Source organism: Erpetoichthys calabaricus, chromosome 7 (assembly GCF_900747795.2).
Source record: "Erpetoichthys calabaricus chromosome 7, fErpCal1.3, whole genome shotgun sequence".
Taxonomy (NCBI): domain Eukaryota; kingdom Metazoa; phylum Chordata; class Cladistia; order Polypteriformes; family Polypteridae; genus Erpetoichthys; species Erpetoichthys calabaricus.
The window spans coordinates 33322210-33342498 of NC_041400.2; the positions used below are offsets into that span (position 1 = coordinate 33322210).

Consider the following 20289-nt stretch of genomic DNA (forward strand, 5'->3'; position numbering starts at 1 on the left):
TTTATTTTTGCAAAATTTAAGAACATAATCTAAAATATGGACACATATAGAAGCTCTGGCATTTTGAATTTAGCTGTTTAGTTAAGAAACATTTCAGTGGCAACAGGTCCGGGACATCCAAGCCAACTATGAACTGTATGCCACTTGTCATTCTCAATAATAAAATTGCACTAATGCTGATAGGCTGCACTCATATATGCAGCAAGACTCCAAACAATAATGATTTGTATTTAACTTGTGTATCAGATGGATTAACAAGCTGAACAACTAATCTGCAGAGCAGTTTAATTGGCACTGGAGCATTGAGGTGTGAGAGATGGCTGGCTTCTTGGTGAGAAAGGTTAGTCTAGCCCATTCAGTTGTAGTTAGTTAAGATATAGGAAATACCTTTTTTTCACCTCAGTTAAAATAACCTGTATTTTTGCAGGCAGGCGCAGATAGATAGTTAGATAGAACTTTATTTGTCCCCAGGGGTAATTAAAACTTAAAAAAATTAAACATAAAAAAAATCAACAACCACCCAACCAAAACGCACACAAGAATTTATGGCTGAATAAAGATAAGAGAGCTGTTGTCATCTAAATAACAGGCTTCTAGGTGGGAGTACAATGGATCACATTGTGGTCAGATCTGTGAAGTTTTGCAACAGGTTTACATTTAGAGGCATTTAACATTTAAATAAAATATGGCCAGCTTGTTGTGAGCACAAATGGAACATGACACATACTGATGGGAGTATGTTATCGTTCGTTCAAAAGTTTCACCAGATGACGACAACACCATTCTGGGTTCAGAATGATGTATCATTAGAGTGCTGGTAACAGAGTTTATCATTTCCGTTGTTAATCCCTGTATGCTAAGGGGACCATGTAAATATCATTCAGGATGATGTAACTTAATGTAGATGAACTCCAGTATTTCATTGTGTGGATTTCTCATTTGAAAAGTTTTATTTTGTTTTCTTTTGCCATTGGGACATTTTTGAAGACTTTATATCAATATTACTAATAACCTACCTACTGTATATAGTAGTAATCTGGATTTTGATTTATGCTACTTAATTATTAACATGCTGCGGTGGGCTGGCACCCTGCCTGGGGTTTGTTTCCTGCTTTGCGCCCTGTGTTGGCCGGGATCGGCTGCAGCAGACCCCCGTGACCCTGTAGTTGGGATATAACGGTTTGGATAATGGATGGATGGATGGATGGATGGAATTATTAACATGAAGATGCTGGCCATTGACATTTACTTGGAAGTCATTGGTGGTTATAACCAAATCTGGGTTTAATGCAGGATTTGTGATTTTGCTGTGAGGTTTTAATGGAGACTAACTTTTACGTGCAAAGATGCTCATAAATTCACAAACATTTCATATTTGAGACTATATGTTTATAATAATATGTAAATAATCAAAACATACATTATTTTGCGTATGCAAACAAAGTTTAAAAAAAAACACAAAAAGATACATAAAATCTTACTGTTTTTTTCTGAGCAGTACATGCCATATTTCATATACACTGTATACACACAATACAAAAAGATTTTAAAATATTGTCCGAAATACTAACATTTCCAAGTTACTATGTCCTAGAGGCCCCTGGTGTCCGTGCTTACTTAAATGTTTAGTTGCCTGTAAAATAACAGGCCTTCAAGTGCCAACTGTTCCACTGTCTTCCCTTCTACTGAGCACTCCCTCCTAAGAATGGAGGCATTGCTACCTTTGGCATTTCCTCTCTTGCCTTATTTTCACTCTTCACAAATGGTCAGGCAACAATGTCAGTTTGCCCTCCTAATTAAATACATCCTGAACATAGGACAATGTGCATTAGCAATACTCTGTGCTGACTTCATCATCCTCTACAATGCTCTATGGTCCTGAGCTAAACAGGTGCTGCTGTACCAGGATGTAATGCAGCCAGAAAATAAAGACTCCATTCTGTACGTGTAGGTTTGTGAACACAGATGGAGACACCAAGGCTGTCAAATGAAATAAAGGAGTTGACAAGCTTCCTTGATTATAGCTGAGATGGGTTTTGCCCATTTCAGATCGGTGATGGTAACTCCAATAAAGTTAAAACTGCTGGCACACTCCATGGCAGTCCCTTTGGTGGGGCTCTTGTCTGCCTCTGATGTTCTGATGACTATGACCATGTCCTTGATGTTGCTGACATTAAGGGAAAGATTGTTGTCTTGGCACCACAGTGTCAGCAAATCATTTCTGTGTAGATATGGTAAAGTATGGTCCGCTGCTGATTGGTGTTTTTAAATAATCAGCAGAGTCGGATCTTCAGGTGGGGGCATGGTAGCAGGGCAAAAGCAGTTCCCATGCGTAACGTGGGAGTGGATGGTCCGGCACTTATTGCACAGGTGCAGGATCGCCTGTGACCTTAACTGACGCCGGGAACTGCTGACTGCAGCAGCTGTGCCACATCCCCGTTTTAAAAGGGAAACACGAGTCGAGAAAAGAGGAGAACGAAGGTTAAAGGGAGAAAGAGGGAGAAGGAGGCAGGAGGTAGAAGGAGCCGGTGCAAGAAAATAAGCAACCAAGCGAGCAGAGACAGGTAGTAGTGTGGAGAGCCCCTGGAAAGGAGCAGGTGGCCAATGCCCAGGGGGCTGCTGTAGTGAGATCGCTGCAGCTGAGCAATTTGGGGGAGCTAGAGTGATCAGGTGGCTGCTGAAGCCCAGGAAGGCAGCGAGTGTCAGAGGCTGCCATGGCCTTTGGGGTCCCGAGCCTAGGTCTGGAGAAAGAGTCTTACTGTAGCCATGGGATGGCAGGGACCTGGACATGTGAAAGGTCATCTTTGTCTGTCAGTAGGGTGACTCCTGTGCTGCAAGGCCCGCAAGGGATAAGCAGAGGAGACTCCAGTTAAAAGAACAAGGCATATGGCTTTTAGAAAAGAAAACTTTCCTGCCAGCTGGTTTTAACATCATTTGTATTGGATTTATTTGAATTTTAACCTCCACAAATTCACCTTTTTAATTGGATTACTCAGTTATTTGGGAACTGCGCATTGCACTTTTGAACACTGTTTGGTTTTTGAGTGGTTCTAATAAAAGCACTTTGCACCTTCCCCTTGCAATGTGTGGTGTCCTCATTTGCCAAGCTCATCCCTCAGAAACGTTATCGGCAGTGGCGGGTTGAAGAGAGCTCCTGGTGGGATCTGGTAGCATGGAGGCCGACCCACACCGTCACAGCAGACTGTCTCATCATTGGTGATCGAGCCTATGATAGTCGTGTCAACAGAAAATTTAATGACGTGAATCTACAGTATTTGGTTGTATATAGCACCTGTCATGTCAATCTGTTTATCTGTAGTATACTAAAATATAATGGAGTTAGTGAAGGGCTGTGTCAGTATACATCTGCAAAGTAAAAAAAAAAAAAAAAAAACTACATTAAAGGTTATTTTCATGCCAAAAAGAAAAGAAGATAAAAGACAAAAACATTTCAACTGATCACCTGATTAAAGCTATAAAGCTGAAAACTGTGGGTCTCTTTCCTTTTTTGCATGGAAATAGTCTAACTTTTTTTCATATCGAAATATACATTTACAATGTGCAAATCACTCTGCTACAACATCCGTACAGTTTTTAAATTGTTTTTTGAATAGACAAAATGGTGTCAAAATACATGACATGCAGTGTTTTTTTCTGCTGTCTCCCCAAAGGATTTGGTATTATATGTTAATTAAAGCATAAAACACTTAACAGCATTCTTCTAAAATTTCTACTTTAAAAATTTGTATAAAATAATATTTCTTTAAAAATTCACATTGCCTGTATCTGTAGTTCTGCAGCTTCCCATTTTTACTACTCTGGTAATTTTCCTTTGTAATGGTAATGTGCAGTGAAATTAAATTAACCACTGAAATAAGGAAAGCAAATTATGAAGTCACATCTCTCACTTAAATTTTACTATGCTTGGCACATTCAATTACCAAGAGAATAAAAACGTACGCTCTGAGTGACAGGGCAGCGTTCAAGCCAATTTTCTGTCTCTTTGTAATAAATATTTAAAATTGCGCAAGGTATTTGGATATACTTTGCAAATTTTTCCTGATCAGCACATTGTCTAATCTACTAAAGAGTGCAATTATTTCTGTGTATCTCTTCTTAATTCCAAACCACTTAAAATGACATTTCTGCTATAGTACATATTATTTCCATTAATGTACAAAAACACTTATTGAATCTTATTAATGGAATAAAATTTCTCAAATGACCTGTTACTTCTAGGGACACCCTTCTGTAATATATAATTAATATTACATGCAACTTTTTTAGTTTTCTTTTAGCAATACTTGCTTTCATCCATGGAATTAAATATTTGCTTACTCTTTCAGCAGGCATGTATGGATTAAAATGAAAAGCTACTTTATTTCCCATTCTGAAAGAAACGTGTATAGACTTATTCTGTTTATTTTTGTTTAGCGCTCTTCACGAAGCAGATATTGTCGTGTTAAAGTTTTAAGAGAATGATGTTCAGGCACGTTCATTATCAAATTCAAGGTGTTTTCATTAAATGTTACCATGTGGCATATATGTTTCTATTGTCTTATGCAATACTTTTACTTCAGGAACTCTCCGATCTTCATTCTTACATTTATGTTTAAAGTTGCTGTAGATTTGAATCACACAAGCCAGATCCTACGTCAGCAACATTGCGCACAAGTTTTCAACCAATGTAATAATTGTCCTAACTCGACAAAAATCTAACTTATAGATAATACTTGCACCCATTTCAGTTAAAACAAAATGTCATTGTTAAAAAAATAAAAAGTCGAAAAGAAAAATGTTTTGATAGTATATTTTGAAAAAACATACTGTCCTTCACCAAAAATCTGAAAAATGACTTGAGAAGAATGAAATGAGTGAATACAAAGGTATTGATGGACTACATAAGACTAAAATAGATCAGATGTATTTAAATCATAATAAGCTCTAACTAGTGATGCGTGAAACATCTCAGCCATATTTACAGCAAAACTCAGCATTTCACATCACAAGTTAAAAATCGTAAACTAGATTGTGCTCCACTACCAGTGAAATTCATATCATTCACACAAGACGTTTAGATCTGGTCTTCCAGAGTTTCATACTTTAATTTTAAATGCCTATCATTTAGTATTTAAAAGAAGATCTCCAGTAAAGAAAAACACCCGTATATTGTGGTCACTCTGGCAGTAGATAGATAGATAGATAGATAGATAGATAGATAGATAGATAGATAGATAGATAGATAGATAGATAGATAGATAGATAGATAGATAGATAGATAGATTTGTACCCAGGGGAAATGTGCCTTTTTACAAGAGCTCTTTAAATAATTAAATACATAAATAGGTAGTGTAGCGGACGGCTAGATTCCATGCCCGACACCCCTTTGATACTTGGTACAGGGGAATAGCCATGGGTGGCATACTACTTCCCCCAGAACGTTTGGTGGCAGCCCCCCCTGGGTTGCATCAGGGCCACAGATATGGGACTCCGGAGCTCAGCCCTGTTGGGCTTCATGGCCACTACCAGGGGGAGCTGCATGGATTCCTGAGTCCGTGTGGGCGGGAATGCAGCTACACCCGGAAGTGCAGCTGGATCTAGGCCATCAATCACCTGAAGCACTTCTGGGTGGGCTATAAAAGGGAGCCAGCAGCCACCATCGGCAGTGAGAGTCAGGAGGAGGAGGACAACGCTTGCCAGGAAGAGTGGTGGTGAAGGCTGTATGTACTTTGTATTTGGACTTGCCCCTCAGCCCTAACACAGTCCCACAAAGCACACACTGGGGAAGATGTGCCCCAGCTGAGGAAAAATAAATAATGTTGATTTTTATGTGTGCCTCCATGTCTGTCTGTGCCAGGTCAGGTGCCAATATTGATGTATTGCTATTGGTATCGGGTGAATGATTCGCTGGCTCTAAGTCCTCAGTGTTGGTGTGTCAGTGAGAAGATGTGAAGCACTCTTTATAATGGCACTTAGTTTTGTTTTTTTAGTTATCTGCTTCACTACTACCTCAAGGGGGCACATACATACATACATACATACAGTACTATGAGGATCACTTCACCAGTTATGATTGACAATCCTAGTGATGCATCAGAAACAGAAAAGAAACCTGGAGCTTATATTGTGCACATATATTGTGCACACTGCAATCCTCTGTGGGGAAGTGAATGAGATAAATGAATAGAATTGATTTTACCTGGAGTGTAATAAAATAAATGTATTATGTAGTTGCAGAGAAGAACACAGGTAAACATCAAAGTGTGAAGGAAGCAACATTCATTGTTTTCTACTCAACAAAACTTTAAAATACCAAAAAATTTTTTTTTACTGAGTTTCATGCTTCACAATTTCTAAACCACTTTTGAAAAAATTTTGAGTGTCAGTTTCACTTACAAGCTTTACTCATCTTTAGCTATTGCAGTTGTAAAAAGGAGAAATGTGATTTGTGTGGGATGTTGGATTTAAGAACGTTATAAACAAATGGAGTGTTTCAATATGTGGTGTTTGGAGTATTAACACTATAGTATTCTGTCTTTAACAAACAAGATGTGGAAACAAATGTAGCTGGGATGTCAACTTGCAACTGAGCAACGATGATAGTGATAAACTTTAAAAGGAAACTACTTGAATTATGAAATAAGACCAAGAGAGTCACACTAATTTTACACAATATAGTTCAAGCAGAATATAAAGTGAAGAATCACTGTAGAATTCCTGTTACCTCCAATAAGAGCAGAGTCACTTCTAATTGCATTGGCTATTGGCTCTCCCTCATCTATGGGGCCAGAATGATCTACAGCAAGAAAAGAGTAAAGGACAGAGAGTTACATACGTCAGCAAATGTACAGGAACAGGAGACTGAACCAGAAAATGACAAAAGTGAAACTAGAAAAGAAAACAAAGAAAACAAATATACTTTTTGAGTGAATTGGATGTACACTAAAATAAGCATTTGTGGAGTAAATAAGGAAGAAATGTCAGTTTGACATGTATTTACAAAAGAAAAAGGAATGATTCAGATACATGCCAGAAATGCAGTAGAACATATCCATTCATTCATTTTCCAAATTTGTTTCTGTTCCACATGATGTTAACAGTGATCGGAATGCAACGTCAAAGCACTGGTGCATTATTGCATGACCTGTTCACAGAAGTGAACTTTGTAAATTATTTTTCTATTAATTTATTTTCAAACCTTCTTCATCCAGATAGTGTCTATGCAATGTTCATTGACAATGTTCACTTCAATCTTTGTCTGATAGGCAAACTGTAGGGGGTCCAGGTGGTCTACCATAAGAGGACTCATATAGTCCAGGACCAGTCTCTCAAAGCTCAACATAATGTAAGACGTAAGTGCCACCAGTCTGTAGTCATTAGGTGAAGAGGCACCTGCCTTTTTTGGAGCAGGAACAATGCAGTAGGTTTTCCACACCAGCGGCACATTCTGAAGCCTTAGGGTCAGACTGAACAGGTGACAGAGGACACCACAAAGTTGGTCAGCACAGGCCTTAAGAACATGAGGACTGACTCCATCTTGTCCTGCGGCTTTTCCTATGTGTAGCTTCCTCAGTTGTCTTTTTACAATCATGGACAGCCCACAATGATAATCAGAGGTGGACTCACCACTGACCATTCCAGAAGACATGGTAGACATTTTTTTGAAAGTGGAGAAAAACAGGGGCAACTGGAGAAATCCTAGATGGACAAATGAAGAGCATGTACACTTCAATACAACCCTGATTCCCGATTCCCAGAGCAGTGAGGTAGTAAAATCATCCATGGGACCAGGGTGCCTTCCTAATTCACATGCACATTATTCAGAATGCAGAAAACCAAAAGACTCAAAATTTTGTCATAACAAAGACACAGCAACACTGGCATTGATTGGCATTGAGATTTGCAGGTAAATATCATTAAAAAGACATTACATCTCTTGCTGCCTATGGAAAATTATATTGATTACTGTAAATAAAGGAATCAATAAAAAATACAAGAAATGTAGATTTTTGAGCACTAAATCTTGAATTGAAAACCACCTTTTTTTTTTTACTAATGCAACAGAAGATTCAAGAATGAAATAAGGCAAAGTTTTATTTTGCCCTATTGGATTGGCTTTCATCTGGTGTGAGGTCTTGATGAAAAATGATGTAGCAGAAAACAAGAATAATGTCAAACATTTCTACATGTACTAACTAACATGCAAATACGTGAATGGCTTCCAGAGGCTGTCATGTAACTGTCATTAAAATTAAACAGGTCTTTCTACTATATTTCTCTTCTGTGCATTTTATCTGGTAGTAAAATGTTGACAATGATATTATTATACTTCAATGGGAGAAGATTAATTTGGCATTTTTTATGGGACTGAAAAATATCCTAAGGGAAAAGAAATTATTTACAAAATGGGGAAAACAACACTTAGAGGAAGCTTATTAACATCTGTCTACCTAGACAAGCTCAGCTGTTAGCAAGCTGAGACATGTCACTAGCCAGCAGAGCCTCTGTCACCTGTCAGCCAGTCAAAACGATTGTATATTGCACAGAGGAGTCCTAATTTATAAACATGGAAAAACTGGGACAGGTATACAATTATTATCATTCACAATTCCTCAGTGTAATTATTTTATTACAGCTTTCATTCCAATATCAGGTTTCTATCAACCCAGTCCTCTATGACCACCATACATCGTAATTTAGTTACCTCAAAAATTAGGGAGGGGCATAACTATGTAAAAGTAATTATTAAGTTGCACACAGACTCATTATTAAAAATAAAAGGAAAAAGAGTTTTGATTATGCTTATTCAGCATCAGGGTTCTTGATTGATCTAAAGTTAGCAATTAAATGTAGCTATTTTCTTAGTAAATATCTATCTACCGTATATGCTCATGTATAAGTCGAGTCTTGAAACCTAAATAATCAATCATAAAATTAGACCCCGACTTATACAGCCATTCAAAAATGTGACACTTAATTTTTTTGATTTAACATCTTCTTGCTTCCTGTAATCTTGCACCAGTTTCTCAGACATATCGATTTTGTTGCAGCAGCGCAGTTGCCAATTTCTTTCGCTTCTTCAATGCCATTTAATTTAAAACCAGCTTCATATTTTCTTCTGATCGAATGCTCCATTGTAGATAAGGGATGCTCTTACGATAAAGGTGTATGAGGGTGTGAGATACAAAAAACACAAATCAGTGCAAACGCAGCTTCAGAATAGTTCGGGTATTACCGTGTGGTCATGTATGCACAATAAAGAGAGACAGAGTGGTTAGGGCGCACGCGCTGATACAGCACATTACCACACCCACATAGAAAAAAAGGGGATGTGCTCCATGGCTACTCACTCAGGTGGGCGTTAGCATATCATAATCTCTTGGACCAATAGTGTGAGTTTTCCGCATTCGACTTATACGACCAACATTATAAAACTAGACAAAGAGCCCGTTTCGACAACATAAGATGAAACGGGCACGAGTGGAATAGTAAGTAATAAGTATAAGCACCACAAACCTGATATAGGTGTATTGAATGAATGCGTAATTAGGCCTGGAGCTGTAGTCGAAATCGCCTTTCAGGCCTCTAGAGCTTTAATCGAAGTTGCCTTTCTCTTTGCATTTTCGCGGGTGTAAATCCGCCACCTGTCGCGATGATGGTCGAAGTCGCCTTTCTCTTTGAATTTTTGCGGCCGTAAATCTGCCGCCTGCCGCAATGTCGGTCTCGTAAGGTTTTTTGGGTAGCTGCGCAGAAGGCAATTGCACATTCCGCTTCGGACATGCGCAGAAGGCGACGTGCACAGAAGGCGACTGCGCATTCGGCTTCGGACGGACGTGAGTGAGTGAGTGAGTGAGTGAGTGAGTGAGTGAGTGAGTGAGTGAGTGAGTGAGTGAGTGAGTGAGTGAGTGAGTGAGTGAGGAGACTGGCAAATTATATATAAGATACCAGAAATTATACAGTAAATTCAAGTCCAGACTTATCCGTGAGAGAACTTACCCGCGAGTATATACAGTATCTATCTATCTATCTATCTATCTATCTATCTATCTATCTATCTATCTATCTATCTATCTATCTATCTATCTATCTATCTATCTATCTATCTATCTATCTATCTATTAGTGGCAGGCAGTGCCCATTTGAGAAACTATAGCAAGGACCTTAAACCAGACAGCTCTGCTCAGGATGACCAATTGTCTTTTAGCATCCCTGAAATATTTGTTCTGGAGGTCCTAATAAGTATGTTTTCTAGTGAACAGTGGACATTTTTTAGATCTTTCCTTGTTTTGGGGACACAAGTCACAATGAGGCAGTGCTTAGAAGCCATTAAGAAGGCTAACAGAATGTTAGGTTATATAGCACGATGTGTAGAGTACCAGTACAAGGAGGTAATGCTCAAGCTATAAACATCTCACCTGCAGTACTGTATGTAGTTTTGGTCTCCTGGCTACAAAAAAGACATAGCATTGTGTGAGGGATGCCTCCTTAAAGAAAGAATAAGGGGAGTTGGCTTTTGAAGGGCGGTATTTCCCCCAAAGTGCTACTTGGTAGCCCCCCTGGGCAGCAATGGAGCCTCAGATCTCCACAAGGCTGTATGGGAGTTACTATTTGTTGACATAGCTCTGTTGGGTTCTGTGGATGCCACTAGGAGGAGCTGTAGAGCCCTTCTTTGGGCTTCTGCCACACCTGGGAAAAATTCCATACCTCCATAACGAGCCACCTGAGCCACCTGGTGTGGCTTAAAAGGAGTGCTGCCTCACAGAGAGGAGTTAGACTCGGGAAGAAAAGGGATGAAGCTTGCCTGTGGAGGAGTGGAGGCAACTGAGAGACAGACAGACAGACAGAGAAGAGAGAAAAGTGCTGTATGCTTTGCACTCTGTTGCTATGGGGAAAAAGTGAGAAGTGCTTCCACACTATAATAAACGCGTGTGTTGGGCAAACTTGTGTCTCTGCCCATTGTGTTTGGGTGTTTGGGGAGCTGTGCACCCCCTTGTGGTCACAATTGCTAGGAAAAGTCCAAAGAAGAGTGACTAGGCTGATTCCAGAGCTGCAGGTTATGAGTTATGAAGAAAGATGGAAGGAGTTAAATCTTTCCAGTTTCAGCAAACAAAAATTAAGCAGTAACTTAATTGAAGTGTTTAAAATTATGAAAATAATTAGTAAAGTGGACCGAGAATGTTTTTTTAACATGAGTTAAACGAGTTGGAAACTTGTTAAGGATAAATTTAGGAATTTTTTCTTCACACAGAAAACCATATACACATGAAATAAGCTACCAAGTAGTGTGATAGACAGTTGGACTCTAAGGCCATTCAATACTTGACTTGATGTTGTTATGGAGGAATTGAGTGGATAGGATTGTTGAGCTTTCTTAGGCTGAATCGCCTGTACTCATTACAAGTTTTTCTAATGTTCTAACCTTAGCTGAGGCAGTATATGGAAACTGTAAATATTATGAAAAAATATTACTTTCCTCTGTTGTTATTGAAGAAGGCACAAGATGTTCAATCAGCAAAGGAGTTTGACAAGCATAAATAAACATAATTACTTCCAGCTGCATGCTAATAAATAAGATAGAAGATATGAAGCAGGCATCTTTGGTATCTTTCATTTGGAATAATAATTCTCAAGAAGGCACACTATTAATTGGAATGCTAGGAGCTAAGTTTGACCCCAGGGTATGAGGATATAAAAAGAAGCATTGTTAAGGTTACAAGAAAGAACTACAGGTTTGAATAGGGCCAGGTTGGCCTTGCTTATTTTCTGAAACATAAGTGAGAAGTGAAGAGAAGGGTAGGCAGTGGGCACTAAAGCCAAGCCATTTTAGGCATTTAAAAAGACACATGACTCCTTCCATGATGCACCATACATAATTTATATTTCTCAAAAGACAAACAGGAAGAAATGTACATTTAGAAAACTAGAGAGGTGGGAGTACTGATGGTTCTTTGTGTCAAAAACTGTCAAGCAATCTTTTTTGTCTGACTTAGTGCATCACAATATGTGCAAACACAGAGTACAAAATTGGCTTTTAAAGAAAAAATAATGGAAGTTTAACAAAGGAGCTTAAAGTCATAATTATCGGTTGCTGATCTTTAAAGGGTAATTCGTTCCATTTAGTACACAGATGGTGAAATTATTAAATGTTCAGCATACACTCACATGCTTTCATCTATTTATCTGCATTGTTATAAAATTTTCGGTAATTTTCCTACTCATTAAAATCTGACTGAGATAGAAAGTGACTGTTAAAATTTACCTGACAGAGAATGCAATGTCTCAATCGATGAGGGGTCAGTAGACGAGTAAGCCCCACAAGTTGACTGTGCCAGGTGTCCTTTGACAATGACTGGGGACAACATGGAGTACAGTAGTGCGGCCTTCAAGGGTGCAATGTGATTGAATTGTACAGCTGAAAGGCAACCTGTGAATCCAAGAGCATTTACTCGTGAAATCTCCTGGTCCATGTCATCACTGTCTGCATGAAGAAAAAAGGAAAAACAATATATTGTAAGACAGAGTGGTTTGTGATTGCTTAAACATAAAGTGGAAAGGAGGACACGTCCCAAAGGAGAGGAGCTGGAACAAGAAAATACATTTTACTATAAGAGAGTGATGCAGACAACTAAAATGCAGAATATTTAAATTAAAATAAAGAGCATGTGCAAATTAGACTGGAAAGCCAACTGAACTGTCAGCTATTTATGGTAAGATAATTTAGAGGATACGAAGTGTAATACAAGTGTCCACTAGGAAGAAGCGTACAGAGTTTGACATGAAGATGCAAAAACAACAACTGGAAGGAGGCAAAACCGTAACCCTCCATCAGGTACAACTGATCTGACAGGCACACAAATGATGCAACTAAGGATATCTTATGTTCTGATTGGCGGAGCTGGACCCACCTCTGAACCAACCTCACATATCATGTGCCTGTGAATAATGTGATGAGTAATCGCAGATTCATCATTGTGGAAGGCAGGTATGGTGTCAGAGATCCCGCAGGCACATTGCTCCCAAATACCTCATTAGTGAGAAAATAGGATTTTTTTATTTTTGACTTTTGCTTTACTTGTCAGAGACTCTCTATTACCATATGTTGCAATAATGCATTGTCATATACTGTACACTGCAGACCAAATGTGTGTTACATACAATGTAGCTCAAAACATCAAGCGATGGCCCATGGTAGTATTTTTCACCATGCTTAATATAGCTGGCGTTAACAGTCAAGTAATTTTATCTGGGGAATGGTTTAGGAAAAGTAAGAAGAAGGATATTTCTGAAGATGCTCTCCAAAGAACTTGTTGCAGGAGAACTAGCCAGACCTAGTGTAAAAACAGTGGGAATGCCAAGGCATCTTCAAGCAAGATTGCAAAAATTTCACCTGCCCAGAGAAGAGGCAGAAAGTGAAGATGATGGAAACACTCTATGGCCATCAACAAAAAGAAGAAGGTGCTCTCCATGTACAAGAGACAGCGGACGCAGAAGGCTTTCAAGATATGAATGCAAAAAATGCCACACTGCACTTTGTTTGGAGCATGCCATTTTGGTCTGCAAGTCATGCTTTGAAAACGAACCTACACAGTAAACAAGGGGAGTTTTGTTCAATTACATGAAAATAATGTACTTCTTACATAAACATTTGTATCAAAGAACACCCTCTGTGTCAAGAAAGGACAGAGCCTGTTATACTTCCTTAGAAGGCAGGCGTCCTTCAACATCTGCAATAAGATGCTGCAGATGTTCTATCAGACGGTTGTGGCGAGCGCTCTCTTCTACGCGGTGGTGTGCTGGGGAGGCAGCATTAAGAAGAAAGACGCCTCACGTCTGGACAAACTGGTGAGGAAGGCAGGCTCTATTGTTGGCATGGAGATGGACAGTTTAACATCTGTGGCAGAGCGACGGACACTAAGCAGGCTCCTATCAATTATGGAGAATCCACTGCATCCACTAAACAGTGTCATCTCCAGACAGAGGAGCAGCTTCAGCAACAGACTGCTGTCACTGTCCTGCTCCACTGACAGACTGAGGAGATCGTTCCTCCCCCAAACTATACGACTCTTCAATTCCACCCAGGGAGGTAAACGTTAACATCATACAAAGTTATTGTCTGTTTTTACCTGCATTATTATAAATCTTTAATTTAATATTGGGGTTTTTTTTTGTGTCAGTATGCTGCTGCTGGAGTATGTGAATTTGAATTATTATTATTATTATTATTAATAAGGTATCTATCTATCTATCTATCTATCTATCTATCTATCTATCTATCTATCTATCTATCTATCTATCTATCTATCTATCTATCTATCTATCTCTTTAATATTTAATAATGTACTCAGATATTTTGTCTTTTGTTAAAAGTGGAATAACTGGATAAAATTATTGCAAAAGAAATCATGTGTAGTATGTACAGGTTGTATTTTTAAAGCATTACACCAAACAGTTGATATATGTAAACACTCACATTTTGAATTCCTATTGTCCTATTTCTGACATGTGCCTGACAGACACCTTGCACCCATACATGTGACAAATTGCATTGCACTTGACAAAGGGTTAAACAACAGGCAGGAGAAAAATGTCAGAACAAGAACTTCAATACCAGAAACACTAAATCAAAATTGATGTCTAAAGGTACGTTGCGAAAGGTTCTGACACTTGCTTGTACTATGTCACACACTCAATATTTGAGCACAGAATTGCTAACGGACTGGTTTACAAAGCATCAATAATAAGAAGTACATACAATGTGAATTAAACTGTAAGTATCAATGCTACGCACATTGTGAATAGAAAGAGCTCAATATAACACACAAAATAAAGCATTCAAATCTTTGTAATGTAAATTACTTTTTTTGTAATCAATAATTATTTTATAAACATTTAAATGTGTAACTTGTTTTTTCCCCAAGTCTAAATAATTAATTTTAAAAACATTTTACCCTTTTTCTCTAAAATAGATTTTTTTTCATTTTAAAACTAAATCTCTCAAAAACTGCATGGGACAGAGCAATTCTGATGACAGATTTGGATTAGCACCCTCAAATCTATAAAGAACATCTAAGCATTTTTTAATTTTTTTTTTTTTTTTTGCACAAAAGTGTAATCAGAAATATAAAGAGGCAGGGGTCAATAGTTGGGTCTATATGGTTGCGAGACATGGACGCTATCCAGTGATATGAGACGAAGCCTGGACTCCTTTGGTACTGTGTCTCTCCTGAAAATCCTTGGGTATCGTTGGTTTGACTTTGTGTCGAATGAGCGGTTGCTCACAAAGTCCCAAAGGAGGGACATTACCTGCATTGTGAGGGAGCGTCAGTTACGGCACTACGGCCATGTTTCCCAGAGGGTGATCCAGTTCGTAAGATCCTCAATGTTGGGGACCTGAGTGGCTGGACCAGGCCAAGGGGTCGCCCACAAAACACCTGGCTGCGGCAGATAGAGGGTCATTTCTGGAGGGTGGGACTGGAAACCACCTGAGGGGTTGCAAACCGGGATCTCGAGTTGTTTTGTTGTGTAGTGGGTGCGGCAACGCACTGTACCAGTGCATGCTCCCCAACTTGACATGACTTGCCAATAGCAGTGAATGAATTTTCTTTATTAGGGAATAAGAAGAAAGTAAGAATTGTTTGAATTAAATATTATTTCTTTAGAGAGAGAGAGAGAAGAATTAAAGTTCAGTTGAGAGAGAGCAACAGTCTTGTTTTATTAAATGAGGTGCTGCCTATTATGTTATGTCACAAATTGACATATGTGTGAGCACAACCAGGCAAAAGCATGATGGATGAAAGGTGGCATCACTAACTATGGTTAAAATTAGACTTTTAAACAGACAAAACTTGTAGAAAAGGGAAAAAGCTTTTAAAATAATCAGATCCTAAAAACACCTTTTAGATTCAGAAGTCCATGAAATGTCTCCAGCTGCCTGCTCTTCCATAAGACCAGGAGTAGTCTCAATGGAACTAACAGAATGACTGTAAGAAATAGTGCAACTGCAATAATCATACATTAAAACAGCACCTTTGTCTGGTAAATTCTGAGCATTTGATATAACTATACTTAGAAAAATTTTTGAGGTGGCATCTCTCTTACCATCTATGGAAGCTTAAGCTTACTGGAGGGATTTTTCACTTCCCATAACAGTCAGCTTAATTTAGTTCATCATTATGCAGTGCACTTTCATTTAAGAAGCCCAGAGAACTGTACAAAATTACCGTTATTATTATTGCATACTTGATTGAAGTCTTTATCGAGGAGATCTTGAATCATCACAATTATTTACTTTTATATTTTTTTTTTGTTTTTCTACAATTGGAGACAATCAGGTTATGTGACTTACTGAGGGTTTTACAGTGAGTCAGAAGCGAAAACTGAACCAGCAGCTTTGTGGTTTTAATTTCAGTGCCTTAGCCACAACACTACATTACCTGCATGAATATGGAATAGTTTAAAAAAATGTTATACAAAAGACAATGCTGTACAGATAAAATACAGTATGTACTACATATAGTCAAATACAAATATAGTATTCAAATAACTAAGCGTCATGAGAAGTCCACTTGATAATGCCTGCTTCATTGGTCATGTCATAACTGAAATATATCATTAAATAAGCAGATCATGTACTGATGCTTAAGACTTAAAAAGAATCCACTGATTTCAGAAATAATATTAGTAACAAAATACCGTCTATTAAAAATAGAAACAGCCAGTCTAGCCAGTGCTAGGAAATTAAATATGACAGTATTTTCCCCTGTGGTCAGTGTTCTGAACAAATACTATATACTGCACCTTAAAATTAACAGCTAAGCCCTACTGACACAAGCTCTAAATTTGTCCTCCATTTTCTAAGACACACGTTGCATTGCTCACAAACATTCTTAAGAGTTTAAAGTGTATCCATCATCTACCTTTAAGATGACTAATATTGTATATGATTTTTTTAACATGTACTGTATGCTGCAATAAAGATATCAGCTAAATAGTATCATTATAAAAATAACAAATGTAATGTTTCATTATTTTATTTAGGATAGAAAGAATATTGCTTATTAGTTATGGCGATAATATTTATTTTACAAAGCTATTGTAAATCCAACTAATTATTTTCACATATTTTTTTTCTGTTTATCTGTCCTCCTTCTAAACCCGTTTATTTAGTTTGGGTTCAGAGGGCCACTGCCCATTCTAAAGGCATTGGACCCCAGGCAGGAACAAACCCAGGACAAGATTCAGGTTCATGACAGCATATGTGGCCTACACATACACTCATACAGTCACACAAGATCAACAGCTTTAGGAAGTAGGAGGAAAAACTGGTGAACCTGGAAGAAAGCCCACACAGAGGCAAGAATAAAGAGATAAACAGCCAAACCGATGTGCCATTGTGGCACCCATAATATTTATTTTAACTTTTTAGTCCATCAAAACAGTTCAGATACCATGTACTTGTTGCTTCTGACAGATGGGAAGAATTTGCATCTAAACATCAGATGTTGCCCACTTGCTGCATAAGCCTACACAAACTAAATGTGTGGCCTTGCTAGTCAGTCATCCTCAAAGGACTGTGACTTTTTTTTGTTTTTTTGCAACTGAAAAACATAAAATAGCAAAATGTTATGCTTTAATAACAAACATTCACAATATTGCAAATTTGGTGTTCTAAAAATATTGAAACAATGATTTAATGAAGGCTTAAACATTATGGTAATTAATCCATAGCTTTCCTCACCAGGTGCTGCTTATTTGATATTTGTACCCATATTTTTTGGTATTGAAACTTTATTTTGAAATCAGGAGAACAAAGTTTTTACAAGTCATGTGTTGGCTATGTTCTGTGCATGATGTTACTTATCCAGCATGCCTTTATAGAATAGGGTATATACTTATTCAGAAATTACTAAATGACATTTTACAATCTGCAGTGTATTATCATAATTGGATATTCATTTGTTCATTTTTTTTATTTTTAAAGCTTCTAATGTTAAGGCTAAGATATTTTTAGCTTATTACTAATTTTAATTTGGCATATTACCAGTAAGCTAGTAATCTAAAAAAAATTTTTCTTTTAATTTATATTACTGTCCTTTCTTTCACATGAACTTTTCAAACTAGTCTGTACTAAACTTCTCTCCCCATCTTTCCTTCCCTAATTTAAACAATCCTTGAATAGCCTACACATACACCTCCTCAATGCATCAGTGCCCCTTCAGTCCAAATGTAATCCCAGTGGTAGAAAGGGTACCTCTCTTCCAAAGGGCACCTCCAATGTCCCATAAACCTTTATCCCTCTCTCCTACACCAATATCTGAGCCACACGTTAAACCTTCTAGATTTGCTCAAGCACAATTGGACTGGCTAATGGCACAAGCAGATCTTGCAATCACACCACCTCGTCAATGCAGCACCTAATTCTTTAAATTTGCCTTGCAAAGTTGTCAGCTTACTCTTGCCAATGCCATTTTTCATCCAACAAGGACAATGACAACTGGTTCCACCCTAGCCCATGGATTTCTACCACTTGTGCAACTGAAAGGCAGCATACCATACAAGTTCCTCAGTTGCTGGAGCAAACCTCTTCTAATTGATTCCCACAGTTTTACTATTTTTTTCTGTGTACTGTGTTATGGGTAAGGGTTACTCATCTATGCCTACCATGTCAGAGTTATCAAAGTTGCTGTCCTGCTCCAAAAGGTCTTGAAAATGGTTGGACACCTTCAACTCTGGTCTTAATGACCCTGGACAATGTGCACTACTTACCTTTTGCTTATGTGTGATTGTGATCTACCTGTCTATAACTTCACTGTACCGGAGTTGTTTCCCACATCTTGAGTTTGCATTATCTACTCTAGAGTATGCATTATCTCCCTTCTCTAGAGGACACCTGGTTGAGTTCTTTCCACTCTCCATTACAATGCAGACTGGCTAACTCTTCCTCAACTTAGGGACCCTGTACTTGATAATGCTGGATTAGCTAGCATCTTTTGCAGGTACTGGCATCCTGGAAGCATGCTTTCAAAAAGACAAGATTCATACGAGATAATGTATGTGTTTAATTAGTAAGAGGCACCAACTGGCAACATTGTCATCTCATAGCAGTTTACCTTAAAGCCCATTCATGAATGAAGTGTGTTCTATATGTCCTTTGCTCATTATTCCTGTGTTTATGTGTGTTTCCAGTTCAAAGACCCAAGACTAATTGTCCAAATTGGTTCTGTCTGAATGAGTTTGTTGGATGCATCCCGCAATGTTCCTAATATTATAAAGAAAAACTCTAGCTTTCTGCTATCCTGTACTGTAGATGTCTATTAAGAATAAGATTTGATCAATGGATGTTCAATGGTGAAAGTATAAATAAAATGTGCTAATATAAATATAGAGTCAGAATAAAAAAAAAAACTTTTTTAGTTTTGTCACAAATTCTAAATTCCCTTTCTTACCAATTCAGTTATTGATCCGTTTCTCAATCTCCTTCTTGATGATTGTCACTCAAGCAAGTATCACCGTTAGGTACAAAATGTTTGCTCTAGTAATGTTTTTTAATTTACACTGCTACACTTTATGTAGTATTTGCATATTGTTGCAGAATATTAATGGTTAATTGAATATCCTTTGAAGACCCTGGCATCCTGTTTAACTTGCCCCAGGTATCATTTGTTACTTAAATGCAACCTGATTAGAGCAATGAAGATAATAAATTCACTTTTATATATAAAGATCCACCAGCAAAGTATGACCTGTGTGAAAGCAATTAACAGAAGGCATGGATAATGACTTTTTCTTCTTTCGGCTGCCATGTTTATTGTTATACAGTATTGACTTACCAAAAACTTTTCCAAGAAAAATGGATTTGATAGCATTAAATTCGGTATCTGCAACAAGACTAAACTGCTCTCTGGGGTAATGGTCAATCTGAAAATAGAAGAAAACAAAAACGTAAATAAAATGTAATTATTCAATGTATAGCTCCAGGTTTCCCTGTAATTGAAAATTCAGGTACAACAAATGGAAAGAATTGCCTTACATGTCCTCTAATTTACAGTATAAACAATGTACAAAACACGATGCAGCACACCCAAAACTAAATACATAAAGAACTTAATTGTGAATTTCCCCTTGGGATTAATAAAGTATCTATCTATCTATCTATCTATCTATCTATCTATCTATCTATCTATCTATCTATCTATCTATCTATCTATCTATCTATCTATCTATCTATCTATCTATCTAATCCAGTTCTTAAATTTTTTCATTGACTTCTAGTTACAGTCAATGGCATCC

The 20289-nt window shown here is 37.8% G+C and overlaps 1 protein-coding gene across 1 annotated transcript in view; it reads right to left on the reverse strand.

Moving 5' to 3' along the window:
- Positions 1-20289, reverse strand: part of cntnap3 (contactin associated protein family member 3) — a 603541-nt gene that overhangs the window by 4574 nt on the left and 578678 nt on the right. The window contains exons 21-23 of the mRNA XM_028804840.2: positions 19830-19917; positions 12260-12478; positions 6725-6796 (exon numbers count right to left, since the gene is read on the reverse strand). Coding sequence (XP_028660673.1) covers positions 6725-6796; positions 12260-12478; positions 19830-19917 — 379 coding nt within the window. The remainder of the gene's footprint in view (positions 1-6724; positions 6797-12259; positions 12479-19829; positions 19918-20289) is intronic.